At 39.5% G+C, this 21,052-nt stretch overlaps 1 protein-coding gene across 2 annotated transcripts in view; it reads left to right on the top strand.

Moving 5' to 3' along the window:
- The window catches only part of SATB2 (SATB homeobox 2), a 191,045-nt gene that overhangs the window by 69,651 nt on the left and 100,342 nt on the right, over positions 1–21,052 (top strand). For both annotated transcript variants that reach the window (XM_045034242.1, XM_045034241.1), the window contains exons 4-5: positions 9,299–9,425; positions 10,588–10,711. In XM_045034242.1, coding sequence (XP_044890177.1) covers positions 9,299–9,425; positions 10,588–10,711 — 251 coding nt within the window. The remainder of the gene's footprint in view (positions 1–9,298; positions 9,426–10,587; positions 10,712–21,052) is intronic.

Genomic DNA, 21,052 nt, shown 5'->3' with positions numbered 1-21,052 from the left:
CAGTCGTATTTGCTTCCATGTCTTAAAGTTCCTTAACAAATTACTGTGAAATCAGGTTAGTTGGCACATGAATAAAAATGTACAACATAAATGAGTATATGTTTTTCTGCATATTATATGGCAACATTTTCTTTGATAATCAACATGCCATCATAATATTGCCCTTAAGATCAGATATTATGTAACCTTAAATTATAGGAAACAGAATATGCCTGAGGAGCAATTCTGGAATATATAATTGGGAGCATGCAGTTGATAGGGTTTCCAAAGGTCTTGAGTCCAGTGATGGGAAGCTAGGTCATCGGGAAAACTTACTGCAACATTGGAGCTCCCATCTGAAAAGAGTACATGTAATTAATTAGGATGGGAAATATGTGCAGCAACTGTATTTTTAGATCTTCAGTGGATACTTCTTACCCCAGAGGATGCAGAAACACTGGCTAAACATGTTAGGAATAGCATCTGCTAGAATGTAGCAAAGTATGTTTAACAGAGTATATGTTTTCCCTTGTGCCTTCGATTATTGAAGGTATTTTAGGGGGACAAGTGCTAGAGGGAAATTTCTTTATGCAAATGTATTCCTGAATAGAAGGGAGAAAAAAAAGAGAAGGTTGTGTTACCTGCCAAAATTAATCCTTTAATTTGAAACTCTTTTAGATAGTGATTAAACTGAGAACAATAATAAGAAAATGCTATGCCAGATGAAGTAATTTTTAACCAGTGTCAGAAGCTTAGAACTGATCCCAAATAATTTCTCCTAACACTTTTCTTTCTCATTTGTCCTCTTTCCCCATATAATAGTTTTGAATGGCACTCTTATGAAACAAATAACTAAATGCCAACCATATTTTTTTCATATCCTGACCAATATTTTGGCTGTTTTTCAGAAGAATTGGAATTTTGAAAATTAAATAAAGGTTTTTAAAATACCAACTTCAGAAAGTTTTATTTAATTTGTGGAATAATCTTGTTCTCTCTCTTTCTGTTTTTTTTTTTTTTTTAATAGGGTCTTTATTAATTTAGTCTAGTTACTTAGTGCTTATATTAAATAATCTAATAAAAGTCAGGGTTATAACATAACGTTTCCCAAATGTGAAGCAGCATCTATTACAGGAGACAAAATCTTTATGCTGAGAAATGTAAAAACCATGTATAGAATTACAAGGCACCAAATGGTACTGTATATATTTTTTAAGTAGAATGTTTCTGTAGCAGAAGAAGGTGATCAGCTCCGGAAAAGATTGGTAGACAGCTATATATCACTATAGTCTATTGAGAAAGTGCTCTGAATGCATATTTCAGGGTTTTTTTTTTTTTTTTAAGTAAATTTTACCCCCAACATGGTGCTTGAACTCATGACCCTGAGATCAAAAGTCTCATGCTCTACCCACTGAGCCAGCCAGGCACCCCATATTTCAGAGTTTAGTGCTAATAATGTTCCTGATAATAATGTCTCCTGAAAGATACAGGTATGATTTAAGAATAAAAGTTAGGGGCACCTGGGTGGCTCAGTTGGTTAAGGGTCTGACTCTTGATTTTTGTCTCAGGTCATGATCTCACAGGTTCATGGGTTTGGGCCCCATAAAGGGTTCCATGCTGACAGTGCTGAGCCTGCTTAGGATTCTCTCTCTCTTCCCCTCTCTCAACCCCTCCCCTGATCACACGCTCTCTCTCTATCTCAGAATAGATAAATAAACTTAAAAAAAAAAAGAATAAAAGAATAAAAATTAATGTTCTTAAAGAATAAAAAACCCCACCTTGTTTGTGTTTGTCAATTATGCCTGAATTGCTCCAGGTAGAGCTTTCAGCATGTGTGTGTGCATGTGCATGTGTGTATCTATTGATTTTTAGATAAATTTATGTAACAATATGGCTCCAACATTTATTCTGAATTGTTGAATTATTTATTTTTGTCTGTTGATTTCTTTTGTATTATTACAAACACGGGATTAAGTGTATTGTAGGTTCCCAGACAAGTATGTTTTGAGGTTTCATTAATTCGTGTAAGTTATAATGGTACCCGAAATAATGTAGAATGCCAGAGGAATGCTATTTCATTTTCCATTTACTTTTACCCCAACGCGAAACATTGGAAATACAGATAGTCTTTAAAAGCTAACCAGAAGGTGTAGAAAAGTTCCAGTAAATTTTATTGGGGTATAGCTAAGCCATGCATCACAAAAGAAGACATGGACACTTCAGAGACCACCTTTGTTTTGCCTTTTTTTTTTCTTTCCTCATTGAGAAGTCATTCCCACCACAGGTTTAACAACAATAACTACAATTTATGCCTTTATGCTGTTACAATTTGATGATATACCACCGTCAGGCCCAGGTTAGAAACCCAGGCTGAGTTATTATATACTGCTGGGTAGTGATTTCGTGTGAACTGATTTATGGATAAATAATTCTATGTTCTTATTATATGGCACAGACAGTTTTTAATTTCTTTAACAAAGCATAGCTGAACAACAGAAAATTATATGCTGTACCACAGGGACACGGCCACCGAGGAGGATAAACTGATGCAATCAACGTCATGAGTTCTCCCGTTTTTACAAGGGGCTCCATCAGCAGTTAGTGTATTGTGGAAATAATACTGTGAATCAGAAGCCCCAAGGCTTAGCTCTGAGGTTGGGGTTTTTATTGATGCTCCTTTGCTGAGATCTCTTGCAGGGAGTTATGAGGTATATAAGCCCCAGCTTTTAGATATTAAAGCTAATGTCTCGTTTTTTCCCATGCTGAAATTTCACTTTGCTTTAATGTTAAAATGCACCTAGAATACAAGAAAATTATTTATTGGGCTGTTTTATAAGAATACGGCTGATATCGTGCTGGCTTCGTGTATCTGTCTCATAGATTGACTTGTGGGCTTTATTCTAGAGTACCCCCAGTGTATAACTGTTTTATCAGCACCATCTATGTGCCATGGCAAACCACGAGAATTATCCTCATGTTCTTTCTGGGCAATCTGTCGCAGGCCCTCATGAAGTAAATATTTCTCATTTTTGAGGCACGGGGAGTAAAAGCTATCTCTTTGGTTTAATTTAAGAGTGGTTTCACTTAGCTATATATATAGTGGTAATCAGCTTTTCTACTCAATTGTGAGCTCCGTAATTACAGGGATAGTGTGTATAAGGGCTGTCTTTGCATCATAGTGAATTGTGCTGGGGAAACAAAAGAAAAATTTGTTGAATGAATGGATGATTTGTGCTTAGTACAAATTTTCTATTTGATTGATTATATTGTATTATCACTACATTTTATTTTATGCCCAGAAGTGACTGACTTTCTGAAAACTTGAATCAAATATTGATGAACTGTACCGTGTATTAATCACCATTCTTCTTTTCGTAGAGTTAGAGGTAAATAATACCAATGATATGGAGTATACTTCCACTGAGAAGAATACGTGGATTCTGTGAGATAGGTTACAAACTGATAAAAATAACAAATGTGAACACAAAGAGCATTCTTGAGACTTCTTTTTGTGATAGGTCAACTCTTTGACTCTGGCAGAATACTCCATCGGGCGAGGAAAAAAAACTGGTTTCCATTACTGCATCTTTTCAATTTTAGACAAAAATTGCCTCCATTTCCAACCTAATTTTATGTCAGTAATGGGAATTTACCTACAATTGAATTTTGTCATTTGGTCTAAAGGCATTGTACAAAGAGTGTGTAGATCCTTTGTATTTTAGCGAGCAGACTTGTCTGGATAGAAACAATTTCATTTATTATATTGTGCTCGATTCAGTCACATTAACACTTTTATGAATTTAAAACCCCAAATAAAGTCCCGTAATTTGTGACTCAAAGACCTTGAAACTGCATCTGTAATAGTCCTCAGCACCAGGTATTTTGCAAATGTTTGCAGATGATAAATTCCTTGGAAATAGGAAAGACAGACTTGGGAAATGGTGTCTCTGAAATGGCACTGTTGTGGGAAATCGTTTTCTTCTAGAGAAGTCTCAAGTGTAGCTGGCTTTTCAGTCTTCTGTGCTTGTCACCTGTTCTCTCGTTGGTCTTACATATTCTGTTGTTTAACATTAAATATCAAGTCCCTGTCTGATGTGTGACTGTGGATGAACCATTGAGCAGGCTCTTCAGAGGCCCATCATATGTTTGAACATTGGCACATAAGCAGAGCTGAGAAGAAAGGTTTTTGGTCCAGTAGCTAGAAAACTTGTCAGATGAAGCCCAGACCTAGTCCTGGCTCTCATCCACTGATGTGCTTGAAAAGTCACTCTTCAGCTCACATCCAGGTATAACACTAACCCCTTGCTGTCCTCATGAAAATGAACTAATGCTTTGAAAAAAAAATACTTCACAAACTGTAAAGTAACATAAAAGGGTATTGTGATAAAGTAAGTTCTTTATAAGATACACAGATTGACCAAGAATATTTCCTGCAATGCTATGTAGAGAAAAGGCTTGGTTGATCAGGGTTGGAATTATTTTCAAGGAGAATTTGAAGAATGTGTATGATTTCCTGAAATGAATGTTGGGGATCCGTACTCAGACTGAGTGTGAAATGTATTTGGGGGGAAAAAATGGGAACTGTCATTTATTGAGCATTTACTAGATGCCTGGCTGGGCTTGAGGGGTGTGTGTGTGTGTGTGTGTGTGTGTGTGTGTGTGTGTACGTGCGCATGTGCCCCGCATGCATATACCACTATCTAATTGAATCATTAGTTTTTCTCACTTTTCAGATAGGGATTGTAAAACCTAATCATAAAGCATGAGGTTTGACAATTCTATTCGTATACTTACAGTTATGCAGTTTTTCTCCAACACTGCAAATCAGAACTCCCCAGCAGGTACATGGCTTGTTCTTTCTTCCTCATGCTCCTTTGCTGCACTGTAACAGTCAGTGGGGTCTGTATCCCAGTGGGGGGGAGCTAGGAAGAGGCTGCTAGTGGTTATATTTAGACACACTTGTCTGGACTTTTCAGCTCTTTTCCCTTCTTAGAATGGTGCCTTCTTTTAATCCACCTGCACTCACTATAGGTTAATCTTCCTATCCTTTGCTTTGGTCATGTTACATCTACACTAAAAAACTCCCGAGGATCTATTTTTCCCAAATATTTACTAATCATTCACTGTGGGTCAATCCCCAGTGCTAAATTCTCATTCTCATTTAAAGCCTTGTGGCACCTTATCCCATTTTACAGATAATGCAAACAGAGACTTGGAGAGACTACACAACTTCCTCAAAGTCTCATAGCTACCAGGCAAAGGAGCCTGCACCAACTCTAGGACTTGCTCCTGACCTCTGACCTCCACAATGTGTTACTGAGTCAGGCATTCGAGGCCTTCCAAAGTTGGAACCAGGCTTTTTTCCAGTCTTTTCTGTGCCTCATACCTGAACCATTGTGATTTACAGGATTCTAAGAAGAGTGAGAGCATGGTATTTGAAGTGAATCTGGTTTTAGTTATTGCCTGGTGATACCACCCATGGTAATGCAACCCTTCTGAACTTCATTTCCCTTGGAGTTTTGAAAATAGATATCTAGGGGTGAAGGTCCGATGGAGAATTGGAGATGCACTTCCGATGTATCTGGTGGTGCAAAAAATGAGAGACTGAAGGGAAAGAGATTGTTGTAATGTTTTTGTTACTTTTAAAGTAGGGGAGATCTGAACCTACTTATGGGTGGAAGGAAAGGCACTGAAGAGCAAGGATGGAAGAAATGAGTAGGGAGGGGAGGGGGGGTGGAATAAGATAGGACAGGAGGGGAGAGACATAATTCATATGCAGTCTCCCTTTTTGATTTAAAATAATGAGGGCCTTTGGAGTGCCTGGGTGGCTCAGCTGATTAAGCGTCTGGCTCTTGATTTTGGCTCAGGTCATGATCTCATGGTTTGTGAGTTGGAGCCCCGAGTCAGGCTCAGTGCTGGCAGTGCAGAGCCTGCTTGGGATTCCCTCTCTCTCTCCCTTTCTCTGCCCCTCCCCTGCTCACACTCTGTCTCTCTAAAAATAAATAAATAACATTAAAAAATAATGAGCATCTTTTACAGGCCTATGACCCAATTAAAGATTAAAAGATAATAATGAAATCATTAAAAAAAAGAACTTTGAGTCAACATTTGTAAAAATAAGTTGACAATGTCTTTTTTTAAAGAAGCGTTAAAAATGTCTAAATAATTACTGTAAACAGCCAATTGTTGAAATTAATTATATCCAGGCTCTGTACTAAGTCAGGGCTTTTCATTCAATCTTCACAGTATTCCAAAGTGGCCACTACTTCTGTTGTTCCATTTTATATAGAGAGGCTTGAGGTATGGAGAAATTTAAGTAACTTTCTGAGGTTACATCGCATGTGGAGGAGCCAGGGTGTGAACCGAGGCAATTTCACTTGGAAGCCTGCATTCTTAGTCACTGTTATACTGCTTCCCAGTTTGATTTCCTCAATTAACATTTGACTTCTAGCCCAAGTAATATTTTTATCTATTTTATATTGGGGAAGGAAGACTGTGTCTAAGGAATGTATTTCCAAAGAGGGTTAATGCATCAGACAAAGCGCCTGTTTGGGGGGAAGGCTTATTAAAAAGAGGTACTCCAAGGAGAGCAGCCTTCTGGACATGGCTGTCTCAGCAGACCTTGCATGCACCGACCCTGGTAGATAGTAGAGCAAAGAACGTGACTTCTGGGACCATGCAGGTGAGTTAATATGGTTGAGAAAGGAGCACGTGCCACTTCCCATTGCCTGAATGTAGCATGCCTCAACAGCTCTCTTTCAAGATGCAGAAACCAACCTGTAGCAGCTGCTCTCTGTGGAGGTATTAAGTGTTGCAAAGACACCTGTGTGTGCCTCATTCCAGCCCAGACAAGTCTTCTTCCGGCTCATCAAGGTGGGGGGCAGGGGGGAGGTAGAATTTACCTAAATGGAGATTAGATTACCTAATTTCCATGAGAGTGATTTGTCTATCATATCCTGCAGAGAGCCCTCCCCCAATACCCTTTTTTGTATTGAAGTACAATTTACATACAGTAAAATGTATGCATATTAAGCGTTGCATTTGATGAATTTGACAATTTTTATACCCATGCAACCACCAGCCAAACCAAGAAAATCCCCTTATGTTTCTTTCCAGTCAGTTGCCCCTGCCGTCCAGAGGTAACCGCTTTCTGACTTCAATCCCATAGGTTAGTCCTGTAGTCTTGCCTGTTCTTGTATTTTTATATAAATTAAATCTTACAGAGATATTCTGTTGTGTCTGACTTGATTATGGCATATTTTTCCCATGGAATACTACTCAACAAGAAAAAGGAGTGAGCAGTGACATACACACTGCAGAATGGGTGAACCTCCCCTAGAGTTGTGCACTGCACAATGACAACTTCCGGAGTCATTTGCTTCATGTTACCTTTGTCTTCTTAGTCACCAAAATACCCACGAAATCGGCTTCCTCCACTTGTCATGTCTATCATAGGGCACAATTGCTGACTTCATTTTTCTCCCCTCCAGTTGCTTATGACAAAATACTGTGCCTTTAGACCATGGTCAATTTATATTCAACTCATGGGCTATCTTGATAATGATTTTTTGAAAGGGATTTAAAATAATGTAGTGATTTTTTTAAAAAGGAAATATGTTAGCCATGTTGCGTGTTATCTTTTTTAGTATTTTCAAATGTCAGAAAGAGTAAAGGAAGCCCGGAAGCAGACCCAGCCTCTGATGGGTGCTTGTCCAGTGAGCCCTGGATGTTCATTTCACGAGACTGCTTTATGCTGCGTTGCTGTGCACTTTTCATTGTCATGAGAGAGAATGTTAGGAAAACTATCCCCACAAGAAAACAGCTTTTCTTGGCAAGTGAAATGTGACTTAAGGAGCCAGAACTGGAGACATACGGTACTATGAATGAGAGCTGTGTTACTTTATTGGATCTGAGTCCAGGCACTATTTATACTGCAGCATATTCAGCACCAGATTGTTAAATCTTAATACTGAAACAGTGCATCATTTTAATATTTTTGTTCTGTTTATTCCCTGTTTTCAAGCATTATGTCAAGCATTGCGCATTCATTGATTTCATCTTGGACAGGACACGCCCTGACCAGAAAGTTCATTTCCTATTATTGGAATTTTACCCCAGAGCTATAAAACATTTTTCGCGAAGCTTTTAAAAGTTCACTTGGGTATACAGGTGTTCTCTGTCTTTGATGATAAAAAATATTTTGAAAGAACACTGTAGTTGGGCCCACCTGTATTGTCAAAAATTTCTATTTCTTTTCTTTCACCAAAACAACTGTTTTAGTGGAATGTATGTATGACAATTTCTGACACCTTGGGGACCATTGGGCTTTTCACAGCATACAAATAAAATTTTTGTCCCTCTGTGTTTGTGAAATGGGTTTTTCTTGATCTTTTCTTTATTTTTCTTCATCAATGTTATATGTGCCCTATGGACACAGATATATGGACCAGATAAGATGCGTCCATCTTATGACTAAGTTAGCATTTTCACCACGTGTTGCTGAAGCTATCGGAAGAATCTTCTTGTCACAAGGGTATTCCTAAAATCACTGCTCTATATAGTGTAAGTTTGACCAGGATTTTTATTCTCTCTCCATTGTCATGCATGTTTACCATATGCAGCAGGAAACCCACAGGGAAATGGTAACCATTGTCGCTCTAAAAAGAGCAGAGGAATAAAATTAAAAAAAAAAAAAAAAAAAAAAGGAAGCTGAAGGCATCTCTGCTATTTCTGATCTGTGGTCAGTCATTGTGCTATTGGAAAATAACCCCTCTGCCTGGTGAAACACGAATCTGGAAGTGAACTCTAACTGGTTCATCAGCTCCAAATGCTGTTTGCACTGGGGATCACACCACAGTCAGGATGTGACTGTGTGTGTGCTGAGCCCACACACAGGAATTTTCTTGTACAATTCAAAACCAAATCTTATATTTACTTAAGGCTTGCTTTTTTTTTTTTTTTTTTTTTTTGTCTATGAAATCAGCAGTCCGGTATATTTAGCATCAGTCTTAAGTTAGAATGTGAAACAAGACTTTGGGGGAAGGAAGTATCCGTATGGTTTTCTAAGTAATTTAAGAAACAGGAAAACATAAAAGAACTGATTGTCCATGATTAAACCTCAATCCTTTCATTCTCATCTTCCTGTATAGTTAACTCAGTTGTCGGCCAGAAAGAAATAGGTTATTGCACTGGGTTGTAAAATATCTCTGAATGGGCCTTGAATGTTGACTATCGAATGACCTTCTTAACATTGAACAAACAATGAGAAGGTTTAATAAATAGCAGAAATGTGTTTATTATGTTTTTCTTCTCTTTGCAGGAATAATCAAGCTGGGGAGGTGGAACCCTCTCCCTCTCAGCTATGTGACAGATGCCCCCGACGCAACAGTGGCCGACATGCTGCAAGATGTCTATCATGTTGTGACGTTGAAAATCCAATTACAAAGGTGGGTGTCTCTGAACATCTGCCCTTCCGCACTCGTGGAGCTGCTCCGTCACTCAGAGAGTCACTGCAGAGATTAGCACGTCCTGTCTTTGTTGATTTCTAGACACTGGATGAAATGAGAAAAAAAGGAGAGAGAGGAGGGACCCTTCACCAGGCATCTTTATAGTCCACATTCCAACTGTTTTATGTTTTGTTTTCAGAAGCAGTGAAGTGGTAACCTAGGGGAAGCTTGATAAATCATTAAAAATCTGTGGCCCTTAAAGGGGAACTTTCCACAGCCCCTAATTTAATGGGTTCTCTGTTTAAACACTTAGCACATACAATTTGAAGAATAAACACTTCTGCTGTTTTTGGGCTTGTGTTTTGAGGGCTGACTTCTGTGCTAGTGTAGCAGGCTTCCCAGGAAGGTGCTGGCACTGGACATCTTTTTCTTCCCTTTCTGGTGGCTGCCTCGAGGAAGCACACTCTGCGGCCTGCAGAGGTTCTGGAAGTGATTTTATTTTTTCAGGTACAGCATCCAGAGCAAGTTATGCCTCTAAAGAATCTAGAGGTTCTCTGCAGAGTCTTGTATTGTAAAGTGCCTATAAGTCATATGGTTTAAGAGACGTTGTCCTTTAGTGAAAGGGTTTTGAATTTGTTCATTTTGGAGAATCTGTACTTTAATGGGGACCCAACATCCCCATCCTTGCCTAGGAATGCTTTAGTGTCCTATCTTAAAAGTTATTTTTTGGTTAGGAAAGCAACATCTCTGAATTGTTCAGTGAGACTGAAGAGTGGGCCTTCACGCTTTGAATTGAAAGGAACATTTGTTTACATTTAGCGTTAGGGATGTCCAATAACTGAACTTGTATTGTGGAAGTTTGTAATCACATTGCCATGCCATTCCCATCAACAGATTGGAAAAGCCATATTTTAAATCGCTAACAGTTCTTCATATCTGAAGTGACTATTTTTCTTAGAGAGACCGAGTGGGGCTTTGTCCAAGTCCTAGAGAAGCAGTTTTGCTCTCCTTCCCTCATGTAGGGCCCACACGGGACCCTGATCTTTAGCACTTTTCCTACTGCTGGCACAGGACCCAGGAGCAACTGCCACACTCAGAACCCCCTGCAGCCAGGGCCCTTTGTTGAGGTCTGCGTGGTGTTCATTCTTGCTCTGTTTCCCAGTTGTTCGAAGTTGGAAGACTTGCCTGCGGAGCAGTGGAATCATGCCACAGTCCGCAATGCCTTAAAGGAACTGCTCAAAGAGATGAACCAGAGCACATTAGCCAAAGAATGCCCTCTCTCCCAGGTCAGTATATCCAGGTGGGGTTCTGGGAAACGAAGAAAGCCACTGGTGGACTTTCTTGCAAGAGGGGCACGCCTGCTCAGACAGCTGTCCTCTATCTTTTATTATTGTTACTCTGCACTCTAGGTGGAAAAAACATGGAGGTTGTGGTGTTTGTTTTTGTTTTTGTTTTTTTGTTATAGAGTAGAAGTTATCACTTCCCGAGAGCTTTGATGTAATGGGCATACATGAAAACATTTCACATTCACAGTCTTTAACTTCTCACGTGTATCACAGGAGGTAGGTATCAGTGTCTCCACTTTATCGATCAGGAAACCAAGACTCAGAGAAGCACTTTGCCTTCCCAGGCTTCCTCAGTAGGCTAAGTGGCAAGTTGAGATCCTAATCCAGACCTCCCCTCCCAAGGTTCAGGCTCCGGACCATTCATTTTTTTACTTATTCAATGGAGTGAGTCAACTGTGTCAGACCCATCTTAATTTTTTTTGTTTAGTTTTTGAGCATTTCCCCTGGCTAGCAAAGAAAGATGATCTTTGCATCACATACATTTGTATAGTTTCTGCTGTGATTCTGCCACATGAAAATATATCATGAGAAAAAGAGGTACTCCATTTTTAGTGAAGCGATGAGAAGCTAAAGCCACAAAAATATGAGGTAGACAAGATCAAAGGAAGGAACAGAGTGGGAAAGGGCTGCCTTTTCCATTTGTGTTCATGGGCAAGGGACCCACTTTTTCTAATGATGCGGTAATATTTTGGTGGCTATGGTCCGCGGCTTAGGACTGCTGTGAAATGAACTCGGGTTGACATTGTTTAAAGCTATGAATGGAAATCCATTTCCTGTGTGAGTTGCTACACTTGATTTAAGACAATGGACTAATTACATGTCTGTCAAGTTCAAGGGAAGGTGACAAGAATGTAGAAACTTGATGTGCCCTGATCTGTGTTCTAGGATAATAGAGTCTTTGGGGGGAAGCAGGAAGCCTGCTGGTTAAGAGCATGCATTCTGGAATCAGTTAGATCTGGATTCATGTCCTGGTTTACAGGCCTCTATGACCTCACTTTTACAAGCCTGTTTCTTTGTAAGTAAAACCAGGATAGTAATAGTTCTAAGTCATATAATGAGGAGTAAATGAGATAAATCACATAAATTCTTGGCCTGGTGTCTGGCATACAATGATGTTGCATAAGCAGTATCAGCTATTATTTAAAAATTTTTTTTAAGTTTATTGATTTTGAGTGAGAGAGTGAGTGGGGGAAGAGCAAGGAGAGAAGGAGAGAAAAGATCCCAAGCAGGCTCTGTGCTGTCAGTGGGGAGTCTGACATGGTGCTCGATCCCATGAACTGTGAGATCATGACCTGAGCTGAAATCAAGAGTTAGATGCTCAGCCGACTGAGCCACCCGGGCACCCTCAGTATCAGCCATTATTATTGAGACATGATATTGTTGGTGTGAACTGAATATTTTTCGTGTGTGTTGTGGAGCATGTTTTAGAATTTAAATCCTCTGAGATGCTATTAATCTTTTTTCCCCCAAATATTCAAGAAGGTATGTATCTGAGTAGTAGGTAGCTAGGTAGAAAGGAACACTGACTGGTATTTCTTGACCATCAGTTATGTACTTAATCTTGTGCTTACAGCTTTCACACAGGCCACTTCAGTACCTACCTGTAGGTATGTATCCAGGTGCTAACACTTATTGCTAGGATTTTCATTTATTCCAGTGTGATTGCTTATGTAGTTATAAAAATAAAAATTTGAAGTTATTCTGATCATATACAGGTATTGGATAAAGAAGAGTTAGGAAAAATAATTCATTTGTCCTGAATTTTACAGTCACAGTTAGTTAATTGTTTCTTGGATTTATATGGAAGTCAAAATGGGCTTTGCTTGGAAGTAGACAAGCTCCTAACTTAATATCACCAATTCAGAATTTTATCCAGGGCTGTTAGAGCCAATGGAAATTTGGCCATCACTGATCTATCATGATTATCAAGTTTAGTTATCACTGTAATATGTGACTAGAGAGACAGCATGAGTGGAAAGAACCTAGACTGGGAGCTGAGAGCCCTAGCTGCCATCTCCCCCATTCATTTATTTTTGCTGGGTGTGTGACCCCAGGCAAGCCCACCTGCCTTGAGGACCTCACTGAATTCATTTGTAAACTGGGCATGATTGTTATCTATGCATATTTCACATAATTTGCAGGGTTGTCTTGAGGTTTGATTGAGACCACCTTTATCCCCACCATGAAAACCTCTTTTTACCCCCATTTTCTATTCTCGTTACTTGCCGCCACACCCCCTCCTCCACCCCCGCTGGTTGCCCAGCCTGAAAAGTTTCTTCTCTATCACTCTAATGTTTGATCCTGTGGATTCTACTGCCTTCATATCTGAAATCTTCCTCCTTTGTGCCATTTCCTCGTTTAGACTTAACCACCTTTTAACCTTTGTCCCATCATCTGCTTTTCCAAGACTGAGAACTTGCCATTTCCTCCTCTGCAAGCCTCCAGTGACGGCCTCTGCCCTGCCCAAAAGAGGTACAGACTGCATTAACATAGCCTAGAAGAATTGTTCACATGACACCATCCAGCCTGACTTCTCACCGGAGCCACCACCTTCCCCCTTTTACCTGCATCCTCTTTGTGCTCCAGACACATGGAATTAATTACTTTAGAACATTTGCCATTGCTCTAATGTCACCAAAATATTCCTGAGGGTGGGAGCAACCCTTAGCATTACAAGTCTAACAAAGCAACTTCTGGTGATATTTAAAAAAAATCATGCAAAATTTATACTCTGCTCCATATACCTGTGTTTTTGATATTTGTTTTTGATGCCATAAAAATCACTTTACCTGTACTTCTCCTTCTGTTCATGTGAGACTGGCCTTCCAGGGAGATACACCATGCTAATGTCTGGCTTTGGTAGCCCTGTACACAATGCTGGTGTTGTTAGGGTCCTTCAGTTTGATCCTTGCTTGCTTTTACATATATGATTTCTTCTGGCTAGTATGCAGTGCTCTCTTGTACTTGATGAAGTCACCTCTCAAATTCAAGCTGGAAAGTCACTGCTGGTGAAGTACCCTGACCTCCTGGTTGAAGCAGTTGCTTCTGCTCTTGGTGGACTTTTGTATACACCCCTGTCACAGCGCTTATCACAGACTGTTATCAGTGCTACCTGCTGGTTCTCATCACTTGCTGGACTGCCCCGCAAGCAGAAGCCATCTCTCGTCCACCAGCACTTCCTCAGCATTCAGCACAACATATGCCTTGCAAGTAGTTGTTATTCTGATGCACAAGTTCTCAACTTGGCCCTGTTTATCTTTGAGTGAATAATTCTTTGTGGTGGGGGGCTGTCCTGTATGTTGTAGGATGGCTAGCATCATCCCTGGCCTCCACCCACTAGGTGCCAGTAGCATGCCACCATCCCTCCCCCACCAGTTGTGACAACCAGAATGTCCCCAGACATCGCCAAATGTCCTATGAGGGGAGTAAATCACTCTTGGTTGAGAACCACTGCTGTAATGTGTTTAATGAATTAAATATAAAAATGTTTTAGAAAGTGCTATAAACTGCAAAGTTTTATTATTTTTATGGTGTTCTTGGCAGCTCTAAAATGTTTTGAACTAGAAACACTGAATACAGTAATTTGGTGGTTGATGGCCAGTACATTTTCAGTCAAACAGGTCTCAATTCTATTACTTAAATTTGGGGGGAGATTTGATTTAGGGTTCTGGTATGCTGTGTGATTATGGAACATCTTATTGGAGTAGTCTTCAGTGAGCATGGACATATAATATGGGCCCCAGCATCAGTCCTACAGCTATTACCCTTAAACAGTCCAGATTATTCACTTAAATTGCATAGCTCAGTTGCCTTTCAGGGTGGAAATAAGCTCACCTAGTTTGTTTGAAGTTGTCATAGAACAGGTGCATACATTTTTAAGGTTCAATCTATGTAACGTGAAAAAGAATGCTTTTTTGTTCTGAGAAGGTGAAACATAATTCAACAATGTATTCCATCAACATTACTGGGGTCCTAGTTAGGAGTTGGGCACTTTGCAATGGGTTGGGGATGCAGTGGGAAAGATGAGAGAGGAATACAGCTTTCAACCTAGGAAGACGAGAGTGGAGTATCCAACACTACCTACTTCAAAGCAGAAAGTAGGTTAGTGGACTGTGTGAAACAGACTTAGCTCATGAGTAAAAAAAAAAACTTTTTTTGAAATAATTTTTCATTATCCCCAGGCCAAACTGTATTAGGTATTTCCTCTCTCAGATGTGGTGATTGTATAAAGGAATGATGGTTCAATGGCCGGTATCCATTTTCTTGAACATCCAGTGTCCTGCAGTTCAAAAGAGCAGCCTTTGAAGGCAGGAGAAAAGAAAAATGGAAAAGTCCTTAAAAGGGCAACAATTACAGGCTGAGGCATATATATTTAAAGGGAGGGAAGTCATGATTTAGCTCTTCTCTGTCTGGCCAGATAGGTTGTGTTTGTGTATCTGTGTATTTATTTTTGCTTTCAGCTTTCCAAATGTGCTTAGGTGCTTACACCCTCATCCTTTTCCTCTGATGTTCCCCTCAGTTACCACTTGCAGCCTCTCCCTGAAGGGGACATATAGTCTGTCCCAAGCATCCTAACTTACCATACCTTAGGCATAGGTCTCTTATTAGATAGTCTTCTTTAACCGTTCCAGTTTGGAAACATGAACACATCTTTCTGTGGCTTACTTGTTTTTACTCAAGGAAGAGTTAAAAGAAAAAATCCCAGGTCCTTTGGGTGTTGATCCATTAAAATAAGTAGAGCTAACAGGACCTTCCTTGTCCACCTCATAGGTTATGATGATCAAATGGAAAGACTGAGGAGACAGTCTTGTTAACTTAAAATTGCCACAAAAGAGCAAGTAATTTGCAAATACATATACCTTCCAGTGCTTTCCTGCAACATCCACATGTTCTCTGTGATTCTAGATATATTTTTTTAAACTTATTTTTGTGGTAAAAATACATAACATGAAGTTTATCATTCTAACCATGTTTAAGTTTATAAATCAGTGGCATTAGTTACATTCACAGTGTTGTGCAACCCTCACGTCTATATTTTTCCAAAACTTTACATCATGCCAAACACAAAGTCTGTAACCATTATGTAATAACTCCCCATTCCCCTCTCCACACCCAGATCCCCAGGTAACTTCTATTCTGTTTTCTGGCTGTATGAATTTACTTAATCTAGATGCCTCATAAAAGTAGAATCCTAGAATATTTGTCTTTTTATCTGGCTTATTTTGTTTAACATATAGATATCTTTTTAAAGTAGCTCTTGGGGGCACCTGGGTGGCTCAGTCAGTTGTCCAACTTTGACTCAGGTCATGATTTCACGGTCCGTGAGTTTGAGCCCCACCTTGGGCTCTATACTGACAGCTCAGAGCCTAGAGCCTGCTTAGGATTCTGTGTCTCCCTGTCTCTCTGCCCCTCCCATGCTCATGCTGTGTCTTTCTGTCTCTCTGTCTCCCCTGGCTCAAAAATAAACAAACATTAAAATAAATAATTAAATGCTTCCCTTTAAAAAATAAAAATAAATAAAGCTCTGTTCCATGCCCTTAACTGAGGTTTTATGGCTAAATATTTGAGGAACAAAATGACTGGCACAAGTTATTGAACTGTGAAAATGTTACTAGATTTCTACTATGATGGTGATACAGTGTTTATAGTCTTTTTAAGACATAAACTGTAGGATAATTATTTCTGTCATCCTGAGCAAGCCTTGCTCTTTTGGGGATCATTAAAGGACTAACACAAATCTACAATATGCTAAAATAATCAGGCAATGAACTCAAGCAGCTGGTTGGGTTGGTAGAAAACACAAACTGACTATGTGCTCATCTACAGTCAAGTGGCTGATCACCTGTGTGAACCTGTATTGTCTTAACTAGTTGCCAACTCTCCCTTTCATTTAATCTTCAATTCACATATGCAGTGGGGATGCATCCTGCCTTGTGTCAACCAGTTGCCAACTGTCCCTTTAAGTTGTTTTCATGTGAGTTTGTTTTAGTTCTAGGCCCAACCTCATGACTCTTGTTGATGGAGGCTTGCAAGTGACAGCTTGAAAAGAATCCCTCACTGGGTGATTGCCTTCAACGTATGAAATGATTGCATGGAGAGGAGAGAGCAGACACTCATTGAGTCTGTCTCTTGTGCTAGGCCTTTTACTCGAATCATCTCTCTGAATCCTTCCAGCCCTCTGAGGCAGGTAGCAACATCCCTCTTTCACCGCTGAGGGGGCCACTAGCAGATAAGCAAGCCACTCAGCTGCGCCTCAGGGGAGGAGCTCTCAGAGGTAGTCCTGTCCTACTCCAAAGCCCAGGGGAAGTGTTTCCTTCAACTAGAATGGCAAAGTTTTCAGTTCTGATAGTATAGCTCAGAAGCGGCGATAGAAAGGGAGAGCAAAAGGCTGCCAGATAACATTAACTGAATTTTTCATGACAAAGTAATTCCTCCAAATCAGTTTTTTCGCTTTAGTGTACTTGATTGAAGTATCATTATAATCTCATGTTTAATATGTAATTTAGCATACCGCAAAGCAGAATAAAAAAGCTGAAAATGAGCAAAGAATGCATATATTATTCATTGCCTGCATCATGCTCTCTGCTGTGTAGACATGGAAAGGGAAGCTATGAGATGCAGCCTCGCTCCCCCCACTCGGGCGCTCCTCTTGCTAAGACAGGGCACTCCTACTGACAGACGTGTAACCATTCACTTTGGATTTAAGATGTTCTTTTTTATAGCAAGTGTATTATGTGTCTGCAGCTTAGCTGCTCTTAGTATAACACTGCTATTCAAACAAATAAATCTCACTAAGCCAAGGAGAATGTGGTAAAGGATATCCAATTATTTTACCTTTCTTTTCTTGGGGAGGAAAAGGGGGTGGTCAGGTCTCTGTCTTTCCAAGTGTATTGTACAAATCATTTTAACCTGTGTTTAATGTTTTGCTTTTCCTATTAAGTTTTTTTCTAAGTTTTTTTATTTCATCTTAGAGAGAGAGAGAGAGAGAGAGAGAGAGAGCGCACGTGCATATGTGCATGGGAGGGGCAGAGAGAGAGGGAAAGAGAGAGAGCATCCCAAGCAGCCTCCATGCTATCAGCACAGAGACTGATGCGGGGCACGGACTCACGAACTGTAAGAATATGACCAAGAATCAGATACTTAACCAACTGAGCCACCCAGGCGCCCCTCTTATTAAGATTTATTTTATTTTTTATTAAAAAAATTCTTTTTAATGTTTACTTATTTTTGAGAGAGAGAGGGAGAGAGAGAGAGAGCAAGAGACAGAATCTGAAACAGGCTCCAGCCTCTGAGCTGTCAGCACAGAGTCTGATACGGGGCTCAAACTCGTGAACCATGAGATCATGACCCAAGCTGGAGTCAGACCTTTAACTAACTGAGCCACCCAGGTGCCCCTAAATTTGTTTTAGGTTCTTTAGTTTTATCTGATTCTAACCTCCGTAACTAGCCCCTCTAAGGAAACTGTGGTCACAGCTTTATGTTTTGTTTTTGTCACCTTGTTTCTTAGTCTGTTTGTAGTATCTGCTACTGAGTTTGTACTAGCTGATGGAGGTGGTGGTGAATATTTCCTTTCTTTCATTAATTAACTTCTCTTTTCGGAGACTCCTAGAATAATGTGGCCTGGTGGTAGTGTCTTTTTATGGTGTTTTCCATTGCCGTTTTACTTTGAGCAAGATGCTTCTTCATTCTGAGCTTCTTGGCCCTCAGTTTAGAAAATGGAACTATATCAGAGGTGACATCTATTCTCTGAGCTAGTCAAAAACAAAGAAGTGAGTTTAAAATTTGTCTCAGGAGGCTAAAAGAAAATTTCTTTTTAGACAAGGCAATCTATTTAACTATAATAAGTATTAAAGCGATGTATTTTATTGTTTAAACAATATCTATTTAAAACAGTATAACATTCTTTTGCAGTTTGGCATGTTGGAAATTCAAATTGGCTAGTAAACTTTAAAGTGACTGATTCTGGTATATTTTGATTCCTCAAATACCTTATTTTATTTTTTTTAAAATAACTTTCAAATATAACTGGCAAACTATGTGTAGGAGTGACTGCAAATGAGGAAACTTACATTTTATTCTTAAAATCTTCATATTTAAGATTTCATGATTAATTACAAAGGAGCCTGAAATTTTCCAAAAGTTTCTGTAGTTGGGAAGGCATTTTAAACCTTCTATTTATTTTAACACATAATATTTTTCATAGCATGGCTTGGTCTACAATTGCCATTCATGGAGTGTTTATGGCTGTGACCGAGGACCTGAAGGGGCTGCCTGATTGCCCAGTGTATGTGTGCTCTCCCGTCTCCTTCCCACAGCCCACCACCTTGCCAAGTGAAGCTTGCTCAGTAAATGCAAGGTCATTTTAATATAAGCCTCAGTAAAACATAATCACTTTAAGTATTAAAAAGAATAATACACATCTCTTTCTGGTCATTTGTATCAGCATCGCTTTATACAACCTGTGTGCTCAGGAGGTGGTTACATTCCTGGTTGAAAAAGCCCACTCAAATCTTTGTTCGTATGTTAAAAAAAAAAAAGTGGGGATCCTAAAAGTCCAATTGTGTGGTTGCTCTGGAATTATTGGAAAACATAAAAGAGCAATATAAAATACAAACCTATATACATATTTTTAAAAAGCAGTAAATGGAAATTAGATTTTTTTGGCAGAGTGGAAAGTAGGGGAGATTTTAATCATTACTCATCCCATTTTTGCAGCAACTGTATCTCATCAGGTCTAAGATGCTGTTGATTGTAAGATGCATCCCAATTTCAGTGACACTGAAGTATTTTAAAAATGTGACTGTAGAATGGATGAAATGTAGTAAATGCAGACTCTGTGCCCCAGGACCTCTGCAAAACATATTCCGAGTAGAGTAAAAGTATGTGCTGGGTCTGCGTTAGCTCCTTTCAGTTTGTGTATACTGAAGTAAATTTTGATCTTTTACAAACAAATTGACACTAAGATGACCTTAATATGTATCCAGAATATTCTAGTGAGGCCCATGGTTCAAACTGACTGTGAGAATGTAGTAGTCTAATTTAGGGTTAGAGAATATTCATGTTTGAAAATGGAATAATAAGAAGTAACATGACCTTTTGTCTAAAATATCCCCCAGATGTACCTCTTCTGTTTTGAAGTCTCACTGAAGATGAATTACAAAAATTCTTATCAGTGGAACTAGCTTGAGTGTCAACTAAATGTAAAGACCTGCAGGGAATTAATATGAATAAAATGTGCCACAAACTCAGAGAGACCTTTGAGTGACAAAGATTCTCATTATTTAGGAAACTTTCTTTATTTGCTACCTGATTCCTTTGCTCAACTCATATTTTAAATCTATTTTTCCCCCGTGTGGTCTGTAGAGATAGAAACTCATTTATGGTAATCTGGGGAAAAGAATAAATCTGATTGAGGCTCTGGGTAGCCAACTTCTCCTTTTTTAAATGAATTGTGTGAACCTGACTCTAGCATAGAATCTGGTGATGGAGACCATGAAAGCCCAGATATTAACTTCCTTGCGACATAGATTGACTCTGGCCTTGTGCAGTGTCAATGAAATGCATCTGGAGCAAGGACAAAATAGGCTAAAGACTGAGGGAAATGTGGATTCTCTGGGGCCACGCTGATGTGGGTTTGTGGCCTAGTATTATGGGCTAGGAAGTTGAGGTACAGTTCCAGGTAGTAACCGAGACACTTTGCATTTTAGTCTGCTTTCCAGACCACTTTGCAATAGAAGATTTAGCTCAGTTTCCTATCACGGCCATATATCCTATGCCTTTCTAAAGATAACATTCATATAAACAACATACAAAGATGACAAGTACATTTGCAATTATTCCTATACACCAGTGTGGCTAGTGCATCTATTATTAGGCTGCTTTCATGTTAAAATTTTCATTATTATGACATTTCAGTTTGGCATTTTAAATTTTCATCTCTGTCCCTTTTCATCTGTTCTATTTCAGGGACTCAGATGTCCCACATCAGAACTGTGTTAGACATGGGGGGGGGGGGGGAGGCGGGGAATGAAACAGACACAGTCACTGTCCTCAAGGGTTTCACAGGCAAAGAGAAAAACTCAGCCCAGAGAGGAAACTAGCCCAGCTAGCCAAGAGACTTCTTTACTTCTTTGTTAATAACACACAGAGCAGAACCCTGCCTCAGGAAGATTAGGATTCCACTGATCCTCTAAGGCGGTAGGTAAGGCTCTGGTAGTTCTGTGATACACTCAGGTGATACTGGCTCTTTGTGTTTCCAGGGCTGTGTTCAGATCCTCAGAT

Source organism: Felis catus, chromosome C1 (genome assembly GCF_018350175.1).
Source record: "Felis catus isolate Fca126 chromosome C1, F.catus_Fca126_mat1.0, whole genome shotgun sequence".
Taxonomy (NCBI): Eukaryota; Metazoa; Chordata; class Mammalia; order Carnivora; family Felidae; genus Felis; species Felis catus.
This window is presented reverse-complemented; position numbering and strand designations above follow the sequence as displayed.